The 27859-nt window shown below is 36.6% G+C and overlaps 3 protein-coding genes across 5 annotated transcripts in view; 1 reads left to right on the forward strand and 2 right to left on the reverse strand.

The window, feature by feature from the left end:
* Positions 1–27859, reverse strand: part of LOC129751613 (uncharacterized) — a 167244-nt gene that overhangs the window by 5900 nt on the left and 133485 nt on the right. The gene's annotated exons all lie outside the window — the stretch shown is intronic.
* On the forward strand, positions 5149–16056 carry LOC129751612 (uncharacterized). Its single transcript, XM_055747211.1, has 3 exons — positions 5149–5771; positions 14694–15449; positions 15508–16056. Exons 1-3 carry the CDS (start codon positions 5646–5648, stop codon positions 15931–15933), a joined length of 1308 nt encoding a protein of 435 aa, XP_055603186.1. The 5' UTR covers positions 5149–5645; the 3' UTR covers positions 15934–16056.
* LOC129751611 (hexosaminidase D-like) lies at positions 16052–27601 on the reverse strand. 3 transcript variants are annotated; one of them, XR_008738756.1, is made up of 5 exons: positions 27010–27601; positions 20881–21207; positions 19254–20824; positions 17695–17928; positions 16052–16718 (listed from the first exon to the last, which is right to left on the reverse strand). XR_008738756.1 is itself a non-coding variant. In XM_055747208.1 (4 exons), the coding sequence occupies exons 2-4, from the start codon at positions 21188–21190 to the stop codon at positions 17764–17766; spliced, it is 2046 nt and encodes a 681-aa protein (XP_055603183.1). In that variant the 5' UTR covers positions 21191–21207; positions 27010–27601; the 3' UTR covers positions 16052–17763. The 3 variants fall into 3 exon arrangements, 2 of the variants coding, with proteins under 2 accessions (XP_055603183.1, XP_055603184.1); XM_055747208.1 differs by having other exon boundaries at positions 16052–17928; XM_055747209.1 differs by having other exon boundaries at positions 16052–17928; positions 20881–21225.

Here is a 27859-nt window from a genome sequence, read left to right on the forward strand (position 1 = left end):
TACTCTTATTTATGACATTTGTGACAGTTTCAATTTAACAATTTTGAACACGGGTGAAAAAACACGAGTACCTAAACCTCCTGCAAGACCAAGTGCAATTGACCTCTCACTCTGCTCAAATTCACTATCATTGGATTGCCAGTGGAAGGTAATCCCTGATCCCAATGGTAGTGACCACTTACCAATCAAAATCACAATCACCAATGGGGCCAGCACTTCGAATCAAACAAATATGGCATATGACCTTACAAGACACATCGACTGGAAAAAATATGCGGACACGATTACAACAGCCATCAATTCTATGAATGTTCTTCCTCCTTTGGAAGAGTATAACTTTCTAGCTTGTTTGATACATGATAGCGCAGTTTGTGCTCAAACGAAACCCATCCCAGATTCATCTGTACGTCGAAAGCCTCCTAACCCATGGTGGGACAACCAGTGTTCCAAGCTTTATAAGGACAAATCAAAAGCATTCAAAGATTTTAGAAAACATGGAACCCTCGATCATTTTCAAGCATATCAGTCCCTTGAAAATCAATTCAAAAAATTGATTAAAGGAAAAAAACTAGCACATTGGCGTACATTCGTGGAGGGTTTATCACGAGAAACGTCCTTGAATACCTTGTGGAAAGTAGCACGAAACATGCGTAATCGATCTTCAACAAATGAAAGTGAGGAACATTCACATAGATGGATATTCAACTTTGCACGGAAAGTCTGCCCCGATTCCACACCGAACCAAAAAATTGTTCGGAATGTGTCCCTAGACAGGTGCAATCTGGATTCCAGCTTTTCGATGGTCGAATTCTCACTTGCCCTCCTCTCTTGCAACAATTCAGCTCCGGGAATTGATAAAATCAAGTTTAACTTGTTGAAAAACCTTCCGGATGCCGCCAAATTTCGCTTATTAAATTTATTTAATCAATTCCTGGAGCACAACATTGTTCCCCAAGAGTGGAGACAAGTGAGAGTCATTACTATCCAAAAGCCCGGAAAACCAGCGTCTGATCCCAATTCGTACCGTCCAATAGCGATGTTGTCTTGTATACGCAAATTGATGGAGAAAATGATATTGTTTCGTTTGGACAAATGGGTGGAAACAAATGGTCTCCTTTCAGATACTCAATTTGGGTTTCGAAGGGGCAAAGGGGACAAACGATTGTCTTGCTTTGCTGTCTTCAGAGATACAAATGGCGTACGCAAAACGTGAGCAAATGGCTTCAGTGTTTCTAGACATAAAGGGAGCTTTTGATGCAGTCTCAATAGAGGTTTTGTCAGACAAGTTGCACTCCCGAGGTCTGCCTCCTCTATTGAACAACATCTTATACAGCTTGCTTTGTGAGAAACATCTGAACTTTGCTCATGGAGATATTGCAGTTAGAAGAACCTCTTACATGGGCCTCCCGCAGGGTTCATGTTTGAGTCCACTTTTGTACAACTTTTACGTAAGTGATATCGACAGTTGTCTCTCTGAAGGCTGCACTCTAAGACAACTTGCAGATGACGGCGTAGTGTCTGTCACAGGATCTACTGAGTCTCATCTGCACAGACCTTTACAAGATACTTTAGACAGATTGTCTTCCTGGGCTTTGGGGCTTGGGATTGAGTTTTCCCCTCAGAAAACGGAGATGGTTGTTTTCTCTAAGAAACATAGACCTGCTCAACCTAAGCTTCAACTCCTAGGCAGAACGATCACTCAATCGAGGTGTTTTAAGTATCTTGGGGTTTGGTTTGATTCCAAATGTACCTGGAGAGCCCATATTGAGTATCTGAAAGGAAAATGCCAACAAAGAATCAATTTTCTCCGATCAATCACTGGCACCCTGGTGGGGAGCCCATCCAGAAGATCTTTTAAAATTGTATCGAACAACCATTCTCTCAGTGATGGAATATGGTAGCTTCTGCTTCCAGTCAGCTGCCAAATCTCACCTCATCAAACTCGAGCGTATCCAATACCGCTGCCTCCGCATCGCTCTGGGCTGTATGCCCTCAACGCATATGTCAACGCATGAGTCTCGAAGTTTTGGCAGGAATACTTCCTCTTAAAGATCGATTCAATTTACTATCACTCCGGTTCCTCATCAGGTGTGAGGTCATGAACCCATTGGTGATTGTGAATTTTGAAAGGTTACTTGAGCAAAATCTTCATACTAGATTTATGTCTATATACCATGTCCTCATGTCAATGCAGGTAAAACCCTTCTTCGTATTCTCCAACTCGTGTTTGTAGCCCAGACTACGATCATTCTTCTGTCCAGTTTGATTTGTCTATGCAGCAGGAAATTCGTGGAATCCCGGTCTCGCATCGCCCTCTTCTGATTCCAAGAATTTTCGAAGCTAAATATAGACACGTCGATGCTGATAAAATGTACTTTACCGATGGATCTCTTATAGAGGAAACAACAGGATTTGGAGTGTTCAACGAAATATCTAGCGCCTCTCACAGTCTTCAGCCACCATGCTCTGTATATGTAGCGGAGTTAGCAGCTATTTCACTGGGCTTTGGACAGTATCGCATCACGGCCAGATGGACACTACTATATTGTAACGGATAGTCTGAGCTCTGTTGAAGCAATCCATTCGATAAAACCGGGAAAGCACTCGCCGTACTTCCTCGAGAAGATACGAAATAATTTGAGTGCTTTATCAAAACGTCGCTTTACCATCACCTTTGTTTGGGTTCCCTCTCATTGCTCGATAGTGGGCAATGAGAAGGCAGACTCTCTGGCAAAGGTGGGAGCGATGGAAGGCGATACGTATCAACGTGAAATCGTCTTCAGCGAATTTTACTATTTGGCTCGAAGAAACTCTCTTGTCAACTGGCAGCGCAAATGGGACGAGGATGAGCAGGGTCGGTGGTTCCACTCGATTATCTCAAAGGTAAGCCTTAAACCATGGTTTAATAGATTGAACTTGAGTCGGGATTTTATTCGTATATTTTCCCGTCTCATGTCCAATAATTGTTCCTTAGACGCGGTACTCTATCGTTTTGATATTACTGGCAGCAATCTATGTGGTTGTGGCCAAGGTTACCATGACATCGAGCATATTGTTTGGTCGTGCGAGGTCCATCTTGTCGCCAGAACGAATTTTATAGACTCCCTTAGGGCCCGAGGAAAACCACCCTATGTTCCAGTGAGAGATGTGCTGGCTTTGATAGACTTGGACTACATGTTCGAAATATATCTTTTCCTAAAAGCTATTGATCTTCGTCTATAATTCTTTTTATTTTCACATTTCCCTATCTATCTTCTATCTTTTCTTCAAAAAGTGAACTAGATATAAGCACACAATTGTAATCAAACAAAACGAGTTTGGCTCCTTAAAGCCTAAAGGTATGAGCCGTTTCAAATAAAGAAATTACAAAAAAAAAAAAAAAGACAACAACGCTCCCAAATTATTCAAAACTAGTTCCAAAATTCTTTGCACCAAGGAAGAAATATGGATTTTGGTGCCTTGTGTAATTTAAGAATGTCAGTATAATTTGATCTGATCTGTTTTTGATACGCTCGCCAGATAAATCTGCTTTTATTATCATCTGGTTAACAAAAATTAACAATACACATCCATATGATATGATACATAAACCAGGAAGAGCTCCTGCTGCCTTTTATTTGTTTATCACTCGACTCATGCCGCCAAGATGACCGAGACCCATTATCAATTACGAAGTGATTTCTCCTAGTTTTTTTCGTTACATTGGTCACCATGCCAAGCTATCAGGCAAATTCGAATGAACGAGGAATCAACTTCACCAATGTAAGTTAGCCCGTGAGATGTAAACATTCGAACTCAGAAGTGTTGGAATATATTCTGAATTTTGAATCCTGAATTTGAATTCTAAATTTTCATTTCGGAGTTCAGAATTTTGAACTACTGATTTTGAAATTGTAATTAGCTACTTATTCAAGGATCAGATTTATTTCAGAATTTGAAATTCAACACCAATATTATGTTTCAAATTCCTTCCTTATGATAATGATGAGTTTATGAGTAGGAAACTAACAGTGGCAATACTATTTTTTGTTTTTTTTTGTTACGTTTGAGGAGTGGCTCCAGGAAGTTTTCAATGTAAGATTTTATCCCATAAATGTATTCCTCGTAAGACTTTAAAATTAGGCCCTCAGATTCAGAGGGAGATAAATGCCGAAATTATCGATTTTGAGTTGAGTTTGATTGATTTTTTAATCTTGATCTACTTCTGGTGCAAAACCCCAATTAAAAAAAATTAACATTTTTTTTATTGAATAAAACTGCTCGAATTCATAAAATAGATGAGAATTCGAGCACCTTGATAACTTTGAAGCGCGTTTTTCCGAAATTATTATTTAGCACTTATCTCTTTCTGATTCTAAGGGCCTCAACTATTTTCCTAATTTGCTTAGTCATCTCATTGTGTTGAAATTATTATTGATTCAGTATGAATTTTTTTGTAGCTCAACAACATCGCTACTACATACCTCGACCAATGTGTTTCGAAACACAACACTAGATCACTTTTAAAATTTTCTATAAAAGAATAAAATGATTCCAGAGATTTTTTTTCTCCTGAATTTATGCACCCATTTGCAGGTTTACTAGGATTTCTTGTATAAAATCTTGATTTGACAGAAAAGGTATAAATTGGATGATCGTAAACGATCCCTGAAGCCGAAAAACGCTTCTAAAGGCCAGAAATCGCATTTTAAAGTTGTGATCCCAAACTAAGCTCAGAACAGCCAAAACACGCTTTTAAAGACCAGAAACCGCAAAGTTGTGATCCAACATTAAGCTCAGAATCGCCGAAAAACGCTTCTAAAGGCCAGAATTCGAAGCCCTCGGAGCAGCATGAAAAGTCACAAAATCACAAGTTAAAATGCACTGAAATTTTAAGATATTATTTTGGTACCTACCCATCATTCCGGAACCGCAAAGTAAACTTTCTGAAACCACTGCACTGGTCCATTCCGAAACAAACTGTTATGACGCCGCTTCTAAGTTGGATTTGATTCATCTACTAACAAATTGAATTAGCTACTTACAAACCCGGGGGAGCTGGCCAAAGGGCAGACGTCTTGTCATGATTTCCCTAAACGATATCGTCATAACGAGCATAACAGAATAGGACAGTTCTTCTGCAAAATTCAGTTCAGTAGTTCATCTGTACTCGATAAAGACGGTCAAATTAGTCTAAGGAGTTGGAAATAGGTCGTTGTTTGTTTCAGTTTATTTTTGAAATCCAAGTGAAAAAACCGTTAGCAAACATGTGTTTCTTGGAGAAATTTGACATCGGTGACATTTGAAGAAGGACATAAAATCGATGTCTTGAAAAAGTGACATTCTTAAGAGTCGAATGAGCGCATGTGCCTTTGCGTGGGTTTTTTCCTTCGTTCGTGAACTAGAATCCGGTAGGCTGGAAGCTGTATCCCGAGCCTGTCTGTGATGAGAAACATCTGATTTATATTGCTGCATGGTCGGCTTTTGAAGTCCTGAAGCAGGTGAAGAAAAAAAAAATCATTCATTCTTAGTCTCAAGTGATAAGTGAGGGTGAAAATCGATTTTGCGAATAATTTTCAAGCAAAAGAATATTCTCTGTTGGTGATCGAGCAAGAACCGAACCGAAAAAACTGGAAGCGGACACTTCTGCCGGAAATCGATCCGAGATGGGTGTGAATGATATCGATGTGCCAGAGGATGTGCTTACATCATCCACCTCCAAGATGGACCGGGGGATGTTGCAGCGAATTTTCGAGAAAACCGAACCCAATTTGGTGATCGATTCGTACGAAGTAGGTATCCTGGATATTTGAGCAGAACAAAAAATAGTATGATGTTTAATATATTTTGCAGCTAGAGGAAATGTGTGTAACAATCATATTAGAGATTCGGAATTTAAAACAGTTCTAGATTATCGATGACAGTTTCTGCTGTTATATTATTATAGTGGATGAATTATTGATTGTAAAGCTGAAAATCGTTAATTGCTTATATACAGAATCCCTTTCTTTATTTCTGCAAGAAATAATAATTTCTGTTGAATTCTAAATCCAATATTTTGCAATTTCGATGAAGTTATGATTTCTTCAACTTTATGATTTTTTATATAAATTCGAAAATGCAATCGACAGATATCTATCAATGTAGAGTTTTAAAAAAAATACAATGTAACTAATGTAATTCTCAACTTCTATTCTCAAATCCGAAGATTTGAGGTGTGTTGACTATTTTTGGCCATATTAGTTCTAATTTCACAGTTTGTAAGTGTCAGACAAAGAAAATTCTAAAATTTTGTCTTCTACCCTATAGTCAATGCATACTTTAAGGTGATATATTCTAATTTTTAGATAAAAACAGTGGTTTGAGTCCTGTTTTTTTTTGTTTTTATTAGTGACACTTTACACCTATGAGGCTATTCGTGTCATGTTGAGTCCTGTTTATCAGGTAATTACTGGATGAATATTAGTTATTGAACAAATATTGATAATCTCGTGCTTAGCAATGATCACGATCCATTCAGAACAAAAATATATATTTTTGGACTCTAGGTATCAATTGAGCCCAGAACATACATTTTGGAAAACTTTTTCGAAGAATATCCTTACCAATATAATGTAAGCTAGCCCGTAGGACATAAACATTCGCACTTAGAAGTGTTGGAATATATTCTGACTGAATTCTGAATCCTGAATTTGAGTTCTAAATTTTCAATTCTGACTTCAGAATTGTGAACTACGGATTTAGAAATTGTAATTAGCTTTTTATTCAAGGATCAGATTTATTTCAGAATTTGAAATTCAATATCAATATTACGTCTCAAATTTCATTCCATCTTTATGATAATGCTGATTCTATGAGTAGGGGAGAGTGGGGTATCATGGGCCACTTTTTTTCTTTGCTTTATAATTTCTTTTTTATAAAAGATAAAAAGAAAAAAAAAATAAACGGAAAGGGTTTCTACATTTTTAAGGTATCATTAGGCATTTTTATTTATTTTTTAAATACATGAATTTCCCAAGTTCTGACTTTTTTTAAATAAGTATATTTTTTTTGGATTTTGAAAAACTGTGGGGAAACGTAGGCCACCAAATCTAAATTGACTAGATAACTTGCAAATTTTATGAGTTGATCCAGTACTGAAATTTCATAATTCATTTAGTTGTTTTAGAGCAAATTCAGATGAGGAAATAAAAAAGAAAGTTGCGTATGATCGAATAGTTGCTAATTCCTGGCTCTCGAATGATTTGGCAAAATTCCTTATAAATGATTTATGTTCGTCTCTATCGCACTGGAAAAAATGGATAAAATATTTTCCATAACTCTTTATTTGGCATAAGAAAAGTTTGCAGATAGGAAAAATGTATTTCAAGTTCTGAATGTGTATAAAAACATAAAAATATGGGTGGCCCAAGATACTCCACAAAATGTGGCCTACGATTACCCGCAAGCTATGATTTGCAAAATGATTACGTTTATGTGACTTATAGATGTTTCCTCAAAAATTCCTTTTCTACGTGAAAGAATATGACTAAACTAAGATCATAAGCGTATGAGCATTAGACCGCTGCAAGATTTGTATGGAAATTTCAAATTCTTAAATTTTTACACCTTCCATAACTTTTCTTGGTTGTTTTTGCTGCCAGAAATAGCAATAAAATTTTTGGAAGCGATCCATTCAGTCCTGAATTAGCGCAACGTGTTTTAATTTTGTATGGAAATTTGTATAGGAAAACAAAATTTTCATTAAAAAATCGGCAGAGATTTACAGAGAGTTCCAAAAAATTTTGGATGAAAAATATTCCTTGATTCTTGCAGTACTATTCATGTGAACAAAGCAAAAACCTAACTTATACCCCAGAAAATTATTCGATGTTATAAAAAAATATTTTTTTAAATATTTTTTTTTAAATTTTTGCGTTTTTTTCTGCTTATTTGCAAGCTGTGTAACCGTAGGATGGAAATAAAAAATCTCAAAAAACTGCTTTGCATTGCCAGAGAATTGCTTTTGAAAAATTTTTTTTGCATTCATTATCAGCTCTAGCAAGCAAAATCCGCAATTTTTAAATACTTTTCAATTGATTCAGATTTTTTATTTTGAAATGGTTGGAACTTTTTTCATGAAATTCTTAGCTGTTTGTCATGTTAGCAAAAAATGAAGTTTAAGAATAGTCAAAACTAAAAATCAACGACCGATTGAATTTCAAGTTTATTCGAATTTTCTGGATGATTTAATGTGCAAACATTTCTTCTTTCATACAAATTTCCATACAACATTGAAACGCGTTGCGCTAACTCAGGAATCAACCACATCATCTAAAATTGTACACTGATGCTTGGTGACTCAAAAGGCATCGAAAAAACATATGGAAGCAAAAAGTCATTTTTTGCAGCGCTCTAATGAGCATTTTTTTGTTATGTACTTTAGGCATCCTACGAATGCTATTACAGCACTGATAAACTGATATAGCTCTGCACCACATTTCCATCAACCAAAGGTTCGTGACTTAACTGCTTAGTAAGTGATTAATACACTGGTTGTGATGGTGCTAGCATTCAAAAATTACTCCACGTGTTCTAATGACACGTTGAAAAATATATAGAAATTTCATTATCTACAAAGCATTTTTAGCCTGCTACAATTTTTCTGCGTGCAAAAGTATAAGTTGCTATGGTGTTCAATTTTTGTTATGTTTTCCTCCCAGTGAAAAAAGGTCCCGATGATTGAAATATACTAGATTCATTGAACTTTGAAATCTGAGGAACAAAATTTGAAACGTGCCTACAAATGAAAATAAATTCTTCATATTTAAAAACAACTATTCCAATTAATAGCATATTAAAATTTAAAAAATAATTTCATTATATAATTGAATTAAAGTTTAACAGTTTTAAAGAATGAATTTTATCAAATGAATAAAAGTTCTAGATTTAAAGACTTTCAAAAAGAAAATGTTCTTTATCTTATTGAAGCAAAAATCGCAGTTCTTTAAAAAAGGATCTCCTGGTGAACGATTTAGTCTAGCCATTTTATTAGGGAATATACTTTTTAGATCATCTGAAATTTCTTTAAATTTCTCCTTTGGATAGAATTTTCAAAAGATCATATACTATTCTTCAATAAGAATGGAATTGATCCGATACATTGAAACTATAATTTTAACTAACAGAGTTACATAACTCTTTATAAAACATACTATCGAATTGTCAAATGAAAATTGAATGATTTACGCAAAAATCGAAATTTAGTTATTGGTATCATTACATGATCGGGAAACGAAGCTTAGGGAATGATGGGCTAGTTGGCGCCAAGTGCTCTGGGCGATGAATATTTGTCTCCTACGCAGGGGGGGTTATATCAGCTTATCAGTGATTACAGTTAGTGACAAAAATTAGTAATAAAGAACAGTTACCACCATCAATTTGCTCAATTACTTTATAAAATGGATGTTTTATAAAAAACACTGTACCCAGCTAATTTTATTTTGCTGGAAACCAGCAAAATTATGCTGGAAACCAGAAAAATTTTGCTGGATTTTGTCCCGCTGGATTTCCAGCAAAACTTCCAGCAATTTTAATTGTTGGAAAATCCAGCAAACTAAATTACTGGAAATCCAGCAATCTCAATTACTGGAAACCAGCTATCTTAATTGCTGGAAATCAGCATTTTTTTTAAAGAAAACAACCAGATTCTAAATCAAATTTTAAAATTAAACCTCCATGGTAGTCATATTTAAAAAAAAAGAAATGTTGGTTAATTTTTCTTGAGTGACATTTATTCAATTTTTTAGAACAAAATTATCTAATATCAGCCAGTTGGTTTTCCGCTTTCCGCCAAGTATTGGACATCTTGCTCCATCTGAAATAAAAATAAAAATTAAAATTATAAGATTCTTGAAATAAAAACTTTATCTCTTCGAAAAAAATATACCTTTGGTTTGAATTCTTCATCACTAGAAGTTAAACATTTTTCGCGCGCAACGAAAAATAATGAGCAAAAACAAAAACAAATTCGAGTTTGACAGATCGATTGCTGATTTTTAAACAATGAAGATCAAGTGCTGGAAAAATCAGCAAGGCGGAAAATGTATGCTGGTTTCCAGCATAAATTTGGATTGCTTGACTTTACCAGCATTTTTTTTGTTGGAAATCGAGTCGAAAATTTACTGTGTACTGACTGATACTATTTGAGACTAGTTGATTTTTGGAAAAAAATAATTAGCAAAAGTGAAAGACCCATTTTAATTTTTATCAACAGAATTTAATGGGATAAAAGTAAATAACAATTTAAGGAAAAAGTGAAAAATTCATAAAAATTCAAAAGTAAAACAAACCAAACATGTCATCTCCCCTGAAAAAAGCACAACTATCAAATCAAGCATCGACTATGACATTTTTTTTTGGTTTTCTCGAGTGCATATGAGCACTTAGGCTGGAACAAATTTCAATTTCTTCTTTTGTCACCCCCTCCCCCTTCGAAATTTTCTAAAATCCCGAAGGGCCGCCGCCGACCGTGGCCTAGAGGATAGCGTTTCAGTCTTCTAAGCCAGATCATGAGATCGAGTCTCGGTCACGGCATACATAGTACTCTTTCTGTGGGTTGGTGGTGTTAGCATTAGTATGATGCTAGCCATTATATCCTTGAAAGATGTACGCTTTAGTCTTAAGTAGAATTTAGATCTCTTTAAAGAAACATGAAGTTTCACTGAGATCCTATATGTGTGTGTTCGTTGTTTTTTTTAAATAAAGTTCGAAATATTTTATGTAAATTTCGAAAAAAAAATCAAATATCCTAAAGATAACAATACAAAACAAATTGTGGACGATGGGAGTTATTTAACTTTTTGTTTCATGATTTTATATTGCAATAATATTGTATGCAGTTTTGTTGCATATAAACTTTCGTGCAATTTATTCCAATTTATTTGATTTTTGCATTATATTTTGTTATCCCCCCTCCCCCTCCCTCGCGATGTTCCAACTTCAAGTGACAAAAGAAGGATTTGAAATTTGTTCCGGCCTTATTAATAACGGTTTCAAGACATTTAAGATCGAGTACAATCCCAAATATCCTTATCTGCTGTTTTCCAGTTCTTTCTTGTTCCTGAAAATTTATGTTTTTCAGAGGATTCCCAATCTGCCTCCACAAATGCTCTATGCAGTTAAAATTTGACGCTTTTTAAGCGTTAACAGTATTTACTCTCGTACAAAATGAGCAATATTTTAGGCTTCAATACTATATTGGACGGAGTTACACGTGAAAACCCAATTGCTTCACAAAAAGTTGCAGATCAAGTTATAGAATGGTCGAACAATCCATTTGGAATGCTTTGGGATCTAAAGACCTATCATGCTCTCAATAACTTCTTGTTCTTTTCTTTTGACCTTTTTGTGGGAAATAAGATGTGGGTAAAGTAAAGAAAATAAATATAATTAATAGAAGTCAAGTTAAGAAAAATAATATGATTGAATTGTCCAGGAGCTCATTTCGATTATTCTATATCTATCTATATATATAAATGAATTTCTGTCTGTCTGTCTGTCTGTCTGTTCCCTATAGACTCGAAAACTACTGAACCGATTTACCTGAAACTTGGCAGGTGAGGGTATTGGAGGCCAGGGAAGGTTCCTATTATGGTTTGAGACCCCTCCCTCTAACAGGAAGGGGGGAGGAGGTCTTTCATATAAAAGTAATAAGTCTCCATAGCTCGAGAACTGATCAAGCAAATCAAACCAAATTTGGCATGGGAGGGTGCTTGGGTACGAGAAATATTTCTATGAATATTTGGTACCCCTCCTTCCTTTCAGTGAGGAGATAGGAAGGAAGGAGGGGCTTACCTTACAATTTTTTACATAACTGGAGAACTAATCAAGCTAATGGAACCAAATTTGACATGGGAGAGTAGGGGAAAACAAGGAATGGTTCTATGATTATTTCAGACCCCTCCCTCCTTCCAGTGAAGATACAGGAAGAAAAGAAGGGGTTTTCATACCTTTTAAGTTGCATAACTTGAAAACTATTTGATCAAATGAAACCAAATATGGCTTGGGAGTTTATTTGGGTACGATAAATAGTTCTTCGAATATTTGCTACCCTTCCCTCCTTCCAGTGAGGAGATAGAAAGTGGGGGGGCCCTTTACAATTTTAGCATAATTGGATAGCTAATCAAAAAAATGGAACCAAATTTGGTGTGGGAAGGTATTTGATTACGAGAAATGTTTCTATGATATTTTGAGAACCCTCCGTTCTTCAAGTTATAAAATCTTGAGAGAGGAAGGTGCTTCTATACAATGTTTACATCACTTGGGAACTTATCCAGCAAATGGAACGAAATTTGGTTTTTAAGGGTATTTAAACACAAGGAATGTTTCTGTGAATATTTGGTACTACTGCCTCCTTCCAGTTGCCTGATAGGGAGGAGAGAGGGAACTCATTTACAATTTTCCGCATAACTTGAGCAAATGGAAACAACTTTGGCATGAGATAGCATTCGGATACGTAAAAAGGTTATTTGAGACTTCTTTCTCAGTTAGAGAGAACGAGAGCCCATATACGATTATCTTACATAAACCAAGCACTCATCTAACAAATGGAAACAAATATGATCAATCGATCAATCAAATAACAATCGAGCAAATGGATCAGAATTGGGCATGGGAATGTATTTGAAAACACGAAATGTTTGATCTTGATCCCCTCCTTCCAGGTAGGGGATGATAGGCAGCAAGAGGGGCTTCGATACGAATTTTATGGCACAACTCGACAACTAATAAAGCAAACAAAACCTAAATTGGCAGGGTAAGAGGAGGGTCACTAATAATTTTTTTTTAAATATTTTTATAACCAATCGAGAAAATGGAACCAAATTTGCATGGAAGCATATTTGTGTACGGATAATGTGCCTTCGATGGTTTGAGACCCCTTTCTCCTGCCAGAAGGGAGATATAAAGTGGGGAGAGGATCACCCATTTTTTGAATAGCTCGAGACCTTATCGAGAATGAATCCATATATGATATGGAATCGTATTCGTATATAAGAAGTGTTTTTCTGATGTTATGAGACCCCATTCCTTCCATTGAATGAGTGTCCCGTGATGTTATTTTGCTACAGAAAATTTTTCTAGGATAGTTGGAGACCCTCTCTACAAATAAAGGGACAGCGAAGATTCCATATATTTAAAAAAAAAAATGGCATAAGCTATAAACTTATGAAGCAAAGAAATCCAGAGTTATAAAATGGATTAAAACACGGATTAAAAAAAAATTGAGTTTTCAAAATAAAAAACGTTGCAACTTTATTTTGAAAAAACATTTTAATGATACTGAAATTGAATTTAGAATTTTGTGCAAATAATTGAAAAGTTAAATAACTAGGGAACACAAATTTCAATAATTATTGGAAGGTGTAGCAAAGCACACCGAGTCAGCTAGTTAGATATAAATATAACAGATTTAGAAAAGACTAGTGCGAAGCCCCTCGAACATATCTCGTGAAAAAGTTTAAAAGAACGAACCGAAAAATTGAGTAGCGGTAAAGGAAAACATGGATATTTTGTAGATTTTCAATAAAGAGCGCGAGAGGGAAAAGAAGGATAGGTTGAATGAGAGTGTAGGAAGTATTGGCAACAGCGATGCTAATGTGCCTAATTTTTCAGGGATTGCCTGATTTTTCGAGGCTCTACCTTCATTCTATCACTTGACATGCAACCATAGATTAACGAATGGACAAGCTCGAACTAAAAATCTTCAGAAACTTGTGAAAAATTTCAAATGCTCTCTTTTGAAGAAGCCTTCAAGAACTGACAAAAACAGTGTCATCTAAATATTTTTTTATTTGTAATTTTTCTAGCTAGCCCTTTTAAAGTAACAACTTATTGTAAAGATCGCAATTTTATTTATAAACTTATAAATAAAAAATACTTCGGTTGAGTTGTTCAATATAATATAAGCATTCCAGATTGCCCGGATTTTCAGTGCAAAATTCGAGTCAAGCCCGGCCGAATGCCCGGTTTTTGAGGAAGACTGCCCGAATATTGACTGGATTTTCACATCATTAGCAAAATTATGGAAAAATTTCAAATTTAGTTATCATAAGTTTTGATTTTTGGGTCCAAATGCATTGTTTTTTTTTTTTAGAAATATTTTAATCAATCGGTGACCTTGGAGACATCTAGTGGCTCAACTAGACAGCATAAAATTGATTCAATATGGTCGTTGGGACTTTACACACAAGGCTTAGCTTGTGCAAGCTTCATCTGTGGTTAAAACCAGTGGTTAGCAAATCACTTCTAAAGGCAAGTTTGGGTTTTGAAGGGTTGAACTTCCTTTCAGATTTCATGTTTCTTTCTCTCATAATATCTCCAATTTTAACTATAATAGAATGTTCTCGTTCTAACTCTCGGGGTCACAATTTAAAATTTATAAGTATTTTGAAGTTTTTTTTTATTTGAGATATATGTCGGCTTTGCTCATCCTTAGTTTGTATAATACACTGAAATGTAGCTGGTCAGTTTTTCAACCCAAAAGGCATTTCAGTAAAGTGATAGAGTTATTTTATGCCACATTTATGTCTAAAGAAATTAGCACCTACTATTACGAAGTACGTTTCAAATAGAAAGGGTGAAGATTCGTCCGTATAAGTTCATAATAATGATTCGTATCTGTATCTGTTGTTATGAAAAAAAAAAACTAACATAATTTTTTGTTTCCATTCTAGGAAGGTAAGGGCTCTGGTCGTGGAGACAACTACACGGCCGCCCTATTTCGGATCGCACTTAAGGGTCACATACGGCAAAATAGCAGCGAGTCCTCGAAAAAGCTACGCTGGGAACGCACCGTCATCTGCAAACGGCTTCCCGATTGTAAGATCAAACGAGAAGCCTTCAAGAGTGAGGCCTTGTTCCGGAATGAAGTTGAGTTCTACAATTCTATTATGCCTGAGTTTGAGGCATTTCAGCGGCGCTTGATTGGGGCGGGGGATGGTGGAAGGATGATTTTCAAAGCCGTTCCTCGTTGTTATTTGGCTCAAGATGATCTGATTATGCTGGAGGATTTAAGGGTGCGATACTTCAGTATGCCGGACCGATTGGCCGGGCTAGGCTTGGCACAGATGAAGGAGGTTATGATTGAGCTGGCGAAGTTCCACGCCGTTAGCCTCGCTTACAAACGACAGGAACCGGACAAGTTCAACCGGTTAGTTTCGAGCATTTCGGAAGGTATTTTCTCCAAGACAAATGCCGAATGGTACAAGAATTACTACGATATTTTGACGAAGAACGCCATCCAGATGGTGGTGCAAACGATTCCAGGGAAAACCAAATATTTGGACAAGTTGAAGCGGTTTCTTAGCAATTGTTTCGGAAATATGGTGGAGTTGACTGGTCGGGAAAGTAAACTGTCAGTCATTTGCCACGGTGATTGTTGGACAAACAACATTCTTTTCAAATACGATGATGATGGGAATATTACTGAGGTGAGTATGAGTCTAAAGTTGAAAGACGTTTCAATAAATGGCTACGTTTTTATTCCAGACATGCATCGTCGATTTCCAACTGGTCCGGCATGGATCCCTAGCCTTGGATCTAACCTATCTTATCTACTGTTGTACGGAAGGGTCCGTTCGAAAGGATAATCTTCAAAAATGGCTACAAACTTACGGTGAGCAGCTGGGAAAATCGCTCAAACTGCTGGGATCCTTCCAGGACTTTGCTGTCGATGAACCGGACCTTCAACGCCAGATCGACGAGGAGTTCCGGGCTTATGCTCGGTTTGGCTTGGGCGCAGCCATGGATATGTTGCCTATCAGTACCTGTTCGTCTGAGGAGGCGCCCGATTTGTACGTAAGTGGTTCCGAAATGGCAACGACCCCACCGGAATTGAACGTACCTCCGAACGAGCTTTGCCGACAAAAGATGACTGATATTGTGCTAGAATTGGTTGACGGTGGAATGCTCTAGGCTGTGTTGAGAGCAGTTTGAAAATTTAAATTTCACAAAAAGGAATCTCTAATTTATTTAAGTTCCCCACTATAAATTGATTGTGATGTGACAATAAATGCAAACACCCGTATGGTATAGCTATGGATTTTCGTTTTTATTAAGATGAGAATTTCATGTTCGTCGATTCGAAGACTACTCTTGATTCAAATACATTCAATGAATTTTGCCTTAGCTGATTTTAGCGGACAGTTCCTACGACATTCAATATAATTGAGTTATTTGAATTTCAGTCTTGTTTACCGAAACAGGTTACACTATTCGACTACTTTTTTTTCTTCAAAATAATACTGTTGGAGATTTTTTTTCTTGCGAGGCGTAACAATTGGATGAAAAAAACAAAAAAATGGTTTTATGTCTTTATTAGGGAGATTTTTAGCCTTTAACGAACCAGTCCCTTCAAAAAAAAGGTTTAATTTTTACTATGGAAATAAACACAACTTAAGCTTCTTTTTGTAAAAAAAATATGATAAAAATTGAATCCTATTCAGATTGTACTGCGCCAAATGCATTTCTTAATTTTGTTACGTTCTATGTCGAAATTTAAAATTTCTTTGCTTAAGCATTCTCTCTTCTTCTTACATTTAACGCCACGGAAAATTTCGCGAAGCAAATTTTAATACACTGCAATTGGACTCTCACAATCGTATCTGCACATGAGAAACGCTAACAGGAAAATTTGCTACCAGTTGACTTTTTTTTTGTCTAAGCTATTCTCTAAAAAGGTTTTTGGTGGAGTCTTACTGTAGGGGAGAGTGGGGATACTTGATCCCCTTTTCTTATTTTCACCATATCTTTCTGGAAAAATTTAGAAACTCGCCGTCTTTGACATTTTCTGGCAGCTTGTAACTTCAAGTTTCTATGCTCCAAAAATTGGATCGATACTTGAACCCGTTGATGAAGTAGAAGCATTTTCGTGGGAGTAAAAAAATTGCGATTTTTCTGAAGTTAGGGGAGACTTGATCCCCTATTGAAGGAGACTTGATCTTTTATTCAGGAAGCCCTAATCCTTGTATAAAAATCAAACAAAACCCCAAGATAGAATGTTAATTGACTATTTTGGTCATGTTTGTTCTCATTTCACAATTTATAGCAGACATAAGAAGAAAATTCTTTAACTTTGTCTCAACGCTATTAACATTGCATACTTAAAGGCGCTATTTTATATAATTAAAAGAAATTTAATTATTTTTGCTCTTTTCTTCAGACAATTGTTTGATAAATATTAGTTTTTGGATAAATATTAGTAATTTCGTAATCAGCAATCATAACGAACAATTCAGAAGAAGAATATGCCGTTTGGAAGGGGGATCAATTGTACCCAACTCTAGGGGATCAATTGTACCCATAATCAACATTTTAGAAAACTTTTTCTGAAAAAAGTTGAGAGTTTTCCATTGCTTTGAAAATATGGCATTATGAAGTTCATTTTACGCTCGAACGATTGATACATTGGAACAAATATATTTTCATAATTTTCCCATGTAAGGAACATTTTAAAGTGATGAAAAAAGATCTTCAAGTTACATTTTGCGAAATTTTTCAAACAAAGTTCAATCACTCAAACAATTATTTTGTAAAAATTTTTTAAACTACAGGCATTGTTATTTTGCTCATTTTGGCACATTTTTCTAGAACATTTGATCTTTGTAAGACATTCCAGTTTCGAGATATAGCTAAGGAATCAAGTATCCCCAGGGATCAAGTATCCTCATTCTCCCCTATACTTGTAAAGGTAAAGGGTACGTCTTTCGTTTAAAGGTTCAGCGGGATTTTGATGTACTCCTGTAGCTATGTTTTCTCGTCGATCCCGAGCGCCTCGAAGGGCTTCAGGTAGGGTAGCGGACGCTGGGGCCAGGTTTTACGCTTCTTCAGATCGTCGCCTATCCGTTCAAGGTGCTTCAATTCGGCCAGGATCGGGTAGATGCGCTGCTCGATGAACTCTCCGGAAGTCCACTGAAAGTAAAGCAATATTACTCAATTAGTACAAAATCTTAATTTGACTAACGGTTGTATATTTGGGTAAACCTTGAATATCTTCCTGGTCAAAAAGTTTATTTTTTCAAGCAATAAATAAAGGCAGTCTCAAAACCAATTTGTTTGGGCATCGAAACTTTAAGGGCTAAAATTTTTCCTCGGTCTGTCAAAAGGAGTTCAGAAAAGGGGTAGGTTTCATCGTCAGCAGCAAGGGTTAGGTAAGACTGGTCAGGCTCCTTAAACTCCTTACGACTCGAATTCCTAAATCTCTCTAACGACTTGAGAACCGACATCTCCTAGCAGTGACTCGAGATTCCCACATAAATCTCTGCTCTTCGCGACTCCAGGCCTGATCTCTCCTCTCACGACTCGAGATCCGACCCCTCCTCACATCGACTCGAGGTTGACGTACACAGACCTTTGCTCTAGCGACTCTAGATCTGACCTCTCCTCGTAATGGCTCGAGGTAGCTACTTCCACCCCTCCTGTTATTGATTAAAGGCCTAATCTCTCCTCTTGCGACTCGAGACCCGCCTCTTAAATATCATAAAGACTCGGGGTTGATCACGCAAACCTCTACTCCTGAAGACTCGAGGCCTGACCTCTCATCTAACGACTCGAAGTCCGAGTTCTTATCTCCAGGATTCGAGGTTTGCCACCTTTATGTCCGTCGTGTGCCGATTGAGAGCAGCTTATCCTAGACTCGCGTCTGTCACAGCACACGCGTGGGATTTAACGCAATAACTCGGATGACAGTCCGACAGTCTCGCAAAATATATTGCCCTGCGTATCCGTCCAGCGTTCACCACCTTCTGGATACTGGGTTCATCCTTCGCTTCCACACTCCGTTCTCCTGCACGTTGCCAATGATGGTTCTTAACATTCGTCACTCGAATATTTCGAGTGTTCGCAGGTCGTTCTCGAGCAATGTCCACGTAATAAGATCTCAAAGAAACTAAAGGATTCTATGAGGAGATATTTTTCCTCAACACTTAGTGTACATCTTTGTAAGTTTGATGGGTACCATCTTGCGAATGCAAAAACCACCAAACTACAGAAAATGTACTGTAAGTGTCATGACCGGGACTTGATCTTAAGAGCATGACTTAAGCTCTAACCATTACGCCAAAGCTACTGGCAAGATGATGTCTACCGGATGGTGAAGGAAAGGTGTAAAATGAGCTCTTGAGTATGGTTACAAGAAACCCGATAGATTAATGCTGAGTTTTTCAGCATCTACGCAAAGTTCTGCCCTCTAAGGAAAACTCAAAAACAACGTTTCAATTTTGATTAACTATACTCACATGATCATAAACATCAGCCAGCGTCGAAGCAGCATTCCTCGCCAGGTTGGTAATCGAATTCAGCAATCGGTAATCTTCTCCTAGCAAGTCGTCCACTCGTGTGCCGGAGGTGAAATTATGCCGCACGTTATAGTCCGTCAGCCAGCCACGCTTCTGCTTCACGTCATCGATATACTCCTTGGCCTCGTTGATCAGTGTCATTAGCCGCAGCATGAACCGATAGATGACGCTTCCCGGAAACATGCACCTCGAAAACGTTGAAAGAATGGAATCCTTGTGCAGTTCAATCCATGCATGTCGATCGCTTGTTGGCTCTGGACAGGTTAAACTACTCAGGATTGGGTTTGTCTTGGGATTCACATCAAAATATCCACGAGATGCTGTTGACAAACAGACAGCCAATGAAGGAAGAGCCGAAGGAAGCATTTCACAGAGAACCGCAAAATGATCGTACCGTTGCCAGCCGGTTAAAGCCAAGCCTTGAAGACCATCGGGGAAGCGAGACCCTTCTCCCTGCATAACGGCAAGCCATCGGAGAGTGTTTTCTAGGTGTCTTCTAATCGGTGGGATCAGTAGAGTTTCTCCATGAGCTCCTTTGAATGCTGATGCTGCCCAAGCAGTATTGAATACTATTGAGTATTTGTCCCAGGTCGAAGATTGTATAAATTTGTAGATATCTTCGGCATACACCCAGATCATGGGCTCTACAAGCTTACCTATGCCCGAAGCTTGTAAGGTTTCAACAGGCATGTGCCGCAACATATCGTCCCATATGATGATTTTTATATGTGGCCACTTTTTACGAATAATAGATGCCACGTTGTAAACGTGATCTAAAAACAGCTGATCTTTGAGTCGGTTTTTGCATCGTGAGCATTGAGCAATTTGGTATACTTCATCGCAACCGATGTGTATGTGCGTTAGTTTGGGTGTGAGTTTTTCTACATCTTCCTTGCGAAGCAGATTAATATTTTTGGCCGGTGTATGAAAGTCTATAACCTGCTCTAGCATTTCTTCCAAAAATACCATGGAAGCATTTTTACTGGGACACAGGGCTTGTGGCGAATCTTCGACTTCCCTCAGGTGCGTAAACTCTTGTAACTTTAGCACAAACTCTAGGTGTCCGAATGTTTGCACCAGCGGGATGACTGTCAGTCCTAGGGCGAAAGCAGTCTTTAAAATTTCTGTAAGCTCTTCTTTTTGGTAGGCATTCCTTGCTGTAATGGGAGACAGTGGTCCGCCGTACGGGAACATATCTTCGTACTCCAGCAAAATACCTGTTGCTCCTAAGGTTTTCATGATTGGCATCAATCGCTTCAAGTAAGCAATCTTCGGTGGGGCTCCTTTGAGATCCAAATGAACTAAGCGTTGTAAAGGTGGGGGGTGACCACCGGGTCCTATCCCGGCAATAACCGGAACACCCATCTTCTTCAGCTCGTGTTCATAGTGGTTCTGTTTTTCAGCCGCTATCCTAAGTTCCTCTGTTGATCTTCGTTTGTTTATTTCTCTAGCACTGTGTGGTTTTTCGTCTCGGTCTTGCATTATCGCTTCCCACTCGTTGAAAAATTTAGCTAAAATGAAGATCGTAATTACTTCAACAATTTAGTAAACTGTGTCAGTAACTTACCTCTACTTCTCGCCAACAAACCTTCGACGGTGGGTTTTACGAATTTGACGCCACCGGCCCCAGTTTCATCGAGCAGCTCATCGTAGAATCCTAACCGTTGCAGCAGATTTTCTCGATGGGCTCCGCTAAGGGAGGATCCACTTCCTCCGCCGCCCATCATCAGCTCCTTGATGGATACAATCTTGCCACCGTCATTGACGTGCGTAGTATACAGGAAGCCCCAGAACCATAGGGCCAACAGGAACAGAGCTGAAGAAGCCAGGAGTAGTAGCTTACGGCGCCAAAAGAGCGTTAGCAGACGAGAGTGCATGTTGAATAGTTTGTAATCTGCGAATGATTGTAAGACTGTTCTAATGTTGATATTTGTGCATGTAATTTTCTATTGATTATCAATTTTCTTAAACTTCAAATGTTTACTAGGTAGACTTAAACTTTAGGGAAATTGCAATTTAAAGTTGTGGTTAAATGTGTAGTGTGCAGTCAATTCAAAATCTCGCACCTATCGTACATACCATGTAAAATATCATGGTTTGGTGTCCGTAAAACTATAAAAAATTATAAAAGAACTCTAGTAGGTATCAGTAACCTGAAAAGCTATCAACCGTTTAGCGTGAAGACTAAAAAATCAACTCTCGCCCTCTATGCCATTATTGAACCTCTACTCTATAAAATACATATTTACATACATATAATGGGTTTATGGGGCATGTGTTAGATTACTGCTCGAATCCTTGAAGCACTCCACCAATAGGAAACTGACTAAAGCTACCAACAGGCGGCTACTAGCGACCCCTAACTTGAAACCACGCAAAATTGAATTCAATATGAAAGACGCAACTGTTTGTAGCCAAAACAATGTAAAAGTGTCTTTTACTTTATGATTCACTTTTTAAAACCAAAATTTCCAAAATAACCAAAATAAAATTTGTATACCTATCTCTTTGTTGTTATAGTCATGAAACCCCCAACCCTGTTTATTTCCTCAATGAACCCAAAAGTTTAGTCGAGCTATCTTCATAGCTGATTACAATCTTCTGTTTGACATGTAGATAAGAATAAAGCTTTCGATTTCAAGTTGAAAGAAGCTGCTGGAGAACCATGTGGGTTAGGATGCCCTAAAATTTTATTATGTCTGGGATTTCTGGTCGGAAATTTGAAATGCTACTTCCTAGTAATTCAAGAATCGATCAATGTATGAAAAGTATGATATCTGGAATAGGTATATTTTAGTCTTAAGTAGATTTTATATCACAATTAAAATCAAATTTTGGCAATAAAACTTGAAAAATATGACTTTTTCACACAATAAAACTCAAATTTCTTTGAAACTATTTGGTATAGCTTTTATCAACAAATTTGCACTTTACAGAATTAGAAGCGACCATGAGGCAAAAAAGTATTGAAAAAAGTTACGTTTGAGTAAAATTAAAGTAAAAATTATGACCTGATCTAGTCGAAAAGTAGCCCAAAAGTGATTTCAAAAATTCCTATAGAACGATTCAAAAAAAAATTTGCTTGTTGAAAATAAGTTTTTTTTAAGGACTCTTGGCCTCAGTAATAGAAAAGCATATGTTGGACAAAATGGAACATTTTGACCAAATGAGTTTTGATGATTTCGGAATAGCGACTACAGAATCCTAAAGTTCTGAAATACCAGTGGGAGAGAACTAAAAGATCGTACCCGAAGGACTACGACAACTGAGCCCGATGGAAACTTCGAGTTTATCCATGTTCTTTGAAAAAAAAAAAAAATAAATAAAACAAACCTACAAACTTTCCATGTTCACCCTACTTAAATCAGATTTTTTTTTCAAAGTCACTAACATGGTTGAAGAAGGCTCAAATTGAATTGACAATTCTACAAATGTACTGGAATTAGAAACTAGCACATGTTTGACGGAAAGTTTAAAGAATAGACTCGAGTCTAAGTTTAACACAATATTGAAAAAAAATGACAGATATTTAAATAAAGAAAGTCATGACGTAACAATTGGAAGATCCTTATAGGGCATTTCCACAGTGCATTAGTATAAGTAAGCCGTTGGGCAAACAAAAGTGACAGCTCCATGTAAAATGAATACGACTCGACGGAAGAAAGTTATTTTTTCAAGTAATTTACGAAAACTATTGAAAGTTTTCTGTTTTACAGCACATTATAAAGAAGCCAGTATATTTGTATACTTTTTTATAAGTTTTGTTGGGGATTGCGAGTGAGGTTCGCTGAAAAAATTAAGATTTTGTGATGGATTCGATCAATTTCAGTGGAGGTAGACCAAATATAGCTAAAGTTTATTGATAAATTTTTAAGATATTTAAGATAAGTTAACCATCGTTAATTAAGTTTTGTAAATTATTTTTCGGCATATCGGTGAAATGTGTATGGGTGTACGTTAATAAGTTTTCCCAAAAATGCTCTTTCGCTCTTTTCAACACCTGTAAATTTTCTTCTCACTTTTCTATCCATCTTCATCAATTTTCATTTCTGATATTCTTTCTCCAAGAATATACCTTTCACCGATATGCCGAAAAATAATTTACAAAAGTTTATTGATAAATTTCACGACGGAAGCCCTTAACTTCATCCTACTGGTTGGAAACTCTATAAGATAGACCAGCGTCTGCCTACAAAGAATCTGGGGCAACCGTTGCTAGTGCCTTACATAAATGGTTGAGGTTTTTAAAATTTTACTGTGCTTGTTTCCGGACTATTCTTCTATTAAATATCCACAAAGTCATTTCCCCTTTTTATCAGATGATAGAAAATATACCAAATGACTCTTTTTTAGAGCAAATGCGCAACAGACCTTTTGTATGTGTGGGTAGCAAAAGCCCTATTGATACAAGATTGAAAATAGCTTTTCAACGAGAGACGAACCAGCCAAAGGCTGCAAGTCTCTCTAATAAAGACAAAAAAAAAAGCTTTTCAACGGTATGTTGACTGAATATTGACAAAAGACTTACAGCAGCTTAGTAAAAAATTAACGAAAGATTCAAGGTAATCACACAAAAAAGCGCAGAAACTACATTCGAATAAACTTCTACGTAGAATATAATTTGTTAATGGTTTTTTCGATTCGATCGAGTACCTCACAAGCTCACTTAACTTTTAATTTAACCGAAAACATTAATAGCATGGTAAATGTTACCTGCCATGCTATTTTTAAAAGTTCTAATACTTTTTGCAATTTTCCAATACAGCACTCGTTTTCATCATGATATAGTAAATTAGACTGAGACGATTTGGGGTCATTGTTGGATTTCTCAAACCCTGGGGTCTAGAAAGCTTCAATTTGGTTCAAAACTCACCCGTTGGCGTTTCCACCATTCCTGCAAAATATTACTCTTTGGGAAAAGGAGCCTGGCAATGGAACCATTCGGATCTTAACCCTCTTCGTATTTCTATCACCGTAAGCGTATTGTTCAACATTGCCAATTGCCGTTCCAGGATACGAATACGAATAATGTGAAATTGTGAAATTAGAACGAAGAAATCAATAAAAATGAATGTTTATTAAAATCTTATATTACGTTTTTTTTCATTTTGCAAAAAGTAAACATGTATGCGTGCTTCAGGAACGCTTTAGAGAAAAGTATGAATAATGTTGGAAGAACGATGTGACAGATCGCAACCAAATGATTACTGTAAACTTTTCTTTACAGCATAACTTTAAGGCAAAACTTTAACAGTAATAGTTTTATGAACGTGGTACGATTTCCATAAGCAAATTTTCGATTTTAACTAAATAGTTTTTTCATACAACGGTTTTAACAGTTTTTAACTGTTACATAATTTAACGACATATTTAAAATACAGTCAATTCGGAATTCACGATTAAAGGAATGTAATTTACAATTTCGATTACTGTTTGCTAAAAGTCTTTTCACGCTTCATCAAATCGTCGTTTGACTTTTATGGAAATCATTTGGTTACCATTCTTATTTATGCGGGTGTGCTTCACCAAAAATTGAATTATTTTTTCCTTCGTGATGATTGTGAATTAGTTAAATTAAATCTAAGAATGAGATACATACATAACGGTAAAATTCAGAATCACAACTCAAGGACACAAATCAAATCAAACTCATAATGTCAAATCAATCAAATCAAGAGGAAATATGCAGTGAAAATCTGTAGTTTTGGCGCTGGTGATTGGCAACCTTGCCAACCAACGACCATAAAAAATGTCATATCAATTCAGCGTACACCTCGGCAATCGCAATCCATTTTTCATTGGTTTCGACGCATGGAAAATGCTTGATAAATGTTGACGGAAACTTCGGTTTGGGGATTCAGCGAAAATAAATTGTAAAAAAGTTCAAATATAGAAAAAATTAAAAACTAACTCGATATCAGAGCCGAAGTAGGAAATACCATATTTATTACTCATAATTCAAATGTTTATTCTAATATCATATCTTTTCACCAAAAAAAAATTGGTTTCAAGTGATTTGACGATTTTTTTGAATTGGAATGCAAAATTCAGAATAAGATTCTTACAGATCAAATTTAAAGAAGAGAAAATTTTAACTTTTTAAGTAGAACTTTTACAGCTGGTGAATATAAAATTGAGAACAAGATTTAAGAATGCATATAATGCGTCTACTACATGGACTATGAACCCGTTGAGAAAAACTTGTAAAATTTTTGTCATTGCAAAATTTAGGAATGATTTAAATATAAATATAGAAATGATTATGTCACATAATCACACAATAAAACTCTGGATTTATTGCATTTTAACAAGAATTCAGGATATAAGCTTGAAAAAAGGGTAATTTAAAAAAAAAAGAAATGCTCAGAGTCAAAAATATAAACATCGAAAGTTTTGAGAAAGTTTTAGATCGAGTTTCAAATCTATGACTGCATGCTAAAGAAGCTTTTCCAAAAATCGTAATCAACCGCAGTTTGAAAGAAAACGAATAGAAAATGTAGTTTTATTTATTGTAACGTGAGCATTCCAGGTTGCATGGTTTCTCTGGACTTGCCCGGGTTTTTGATGAAAAATTTGAAAGAAGTATGATTTTCTTCAGTTTCCCCATGAATCTTGGTAATGAAAATTGCATTTTTCTCGGATTTGCTTTCGTGTTTCGATTTGAGAAAAAATTGGAATTGAATCTACAGATTTTTCAAGTTTTTCTAGAAAAAACAATCATATTTACCTGGCCTTGATACGTGCTTTGAAAAATAAGGAACTAGAGGCCCTCATAAACTTCTATAAATAAAAAATTTCCGAGCCAGAATTTCAGGGGAGCGCCCTATACTATTTGATTTAACGTTTCAATACAGATTTTAAATTTTAATTTCAAATTTCTTTAACTAAAAGCAGTGTGATTTTAACTATGTTTTTTTTTCCTTCCTCAGGGGGGCCCTGAGCCCCCGTGAGCAATTGCCCCTATTGCCCTCCCCTCCCCCTTAATCAGGCCTTGAGTATTTCAATTATTTGTGGAACATTTTTGGGGGGGGGGGGGGGGGGGGGTGGTGGGTTAGGAATTTATGATAATATATCTTAATATGTCTCAAAGTTTAGGAAAAAAATGTCGAAGTGTGTACTACTACCGAAAAAGTACTAAAAGTAGAGTTTCTTACCCCTTGTGGTTCTACAACTTTGGAAAAAAAAATAGTCAAACAATTTTCCTTAACGATAAAGTTTTTCGATTTTGAAATGTTTGTTCTTCGTTGTGGGACTTAAGTTAAGTATATTGTCAGTTTGTTGGTCCTTAGTTAAGCTCCACAACAAAGAAAAAACACATTATTTTTTCCTGAAGATGGTGCCAACATAACACCGAAACGTGGGATAGATAATAAACTCATGTTCAGATTAATCAGACTGTTTTGCTTATTTAAAAATCAAATAACGTATAGTTATCATTTTCAATGATAAAGTTTTTCGTAGAAAAAAGTTTTATGTCATCGTAAAACTTAGCTGCTGGGAATTTTTCAGCGAAAAAATGGGTTTTAGAGAGGGTCAAATCAGTTTACAAACGTTTTGAAATTTTCTTTAATAGAAAACACATCCAATTCTGTTAAGCCTGTCTTATGTCAAGAATAACCTGCACGAGCCTACCAAATTGTTCATTGACCTTGTTTTTCCTGACCATTCATCTGCACATAAATAGGCAATAACTCACCCACTAATTAAAATAGATTCGTGCAGCAGCTCCGGTTCAATAATAATCCGGCACAAGTAGGTAGGTATTCTGATGGCTGCGTTGACTGATGAACGCCTCGATTTATATCCTCCAGCCACAGACTGATGTCATTCACGTACCTATCGTGTAAACAGCAATCCTATAAAGGTTGTATACTTATTTTCACTATTCAGCTTTCCACTCGAAGGGTTGTAAATCCGATGGAGCCTGGGGACACTACGCCCGGAATTTTCTCACATGAACGAGCAATTGGACAAATAAATCACTTCCCTTCTCTTATCGCATGGCGGCAGCACTTCATTTTTTCAGGGTTTTTTGAGCGAAAAATGTATCCTTACTTGAATGGGTGGGTTTATTGGTGGTTTAGTTCATTTGTTTGAATCAAACTGATTCTATTTAAAACTAAAACAAACGTAACCGGAACTACTTATTTTAGATTTTGCAGCTCAAAAAATCCAGACTGCCTACAAATTTTCGCACAGCAGCAGCTTCGAAACTGTCTGCACCGTTTTTGATTGTCGCCCGTGAGAGCATTCCCGTGAGGCTGACACAGGAACTGGAGCGAATCGCGCTCTATCGGTTGCTTTTATCGAACAACATAGTCGGGCAGGCAGGATTGCCGGGAAATAGCTACTCTCTGTTTGATATCACACGCCGTGCGTGCGTGAGTCCTAGAACTCACGGTTCTCAGACGAAGCAGGGACATGAAATTCGCGAAAACAAGTCCTTTATCGCTTCCCAGACCATGTTCCAGCAAGGGGTCTATCAATTTATCGGAATTCGAATACCTGAAATAACTTTTGATTGTCGAAATTGCCAAAGTTGTCAA

Source organism: Uranotaenia lowii, chromosome 3, assembly GCF_029784155.1.
Source record: "Uranotaenia lowii strain MFRU-FL chromosome 3, ASM2978415v1, whole genome shotgun sequence".
Taxonomy (NCBI): domain Eukaryota; kingdom Metazoa; phylum Arthropoda; class Insecta; order Diptera; family Culicidae; genus Uranotaenia; species Uranotaenia lowii.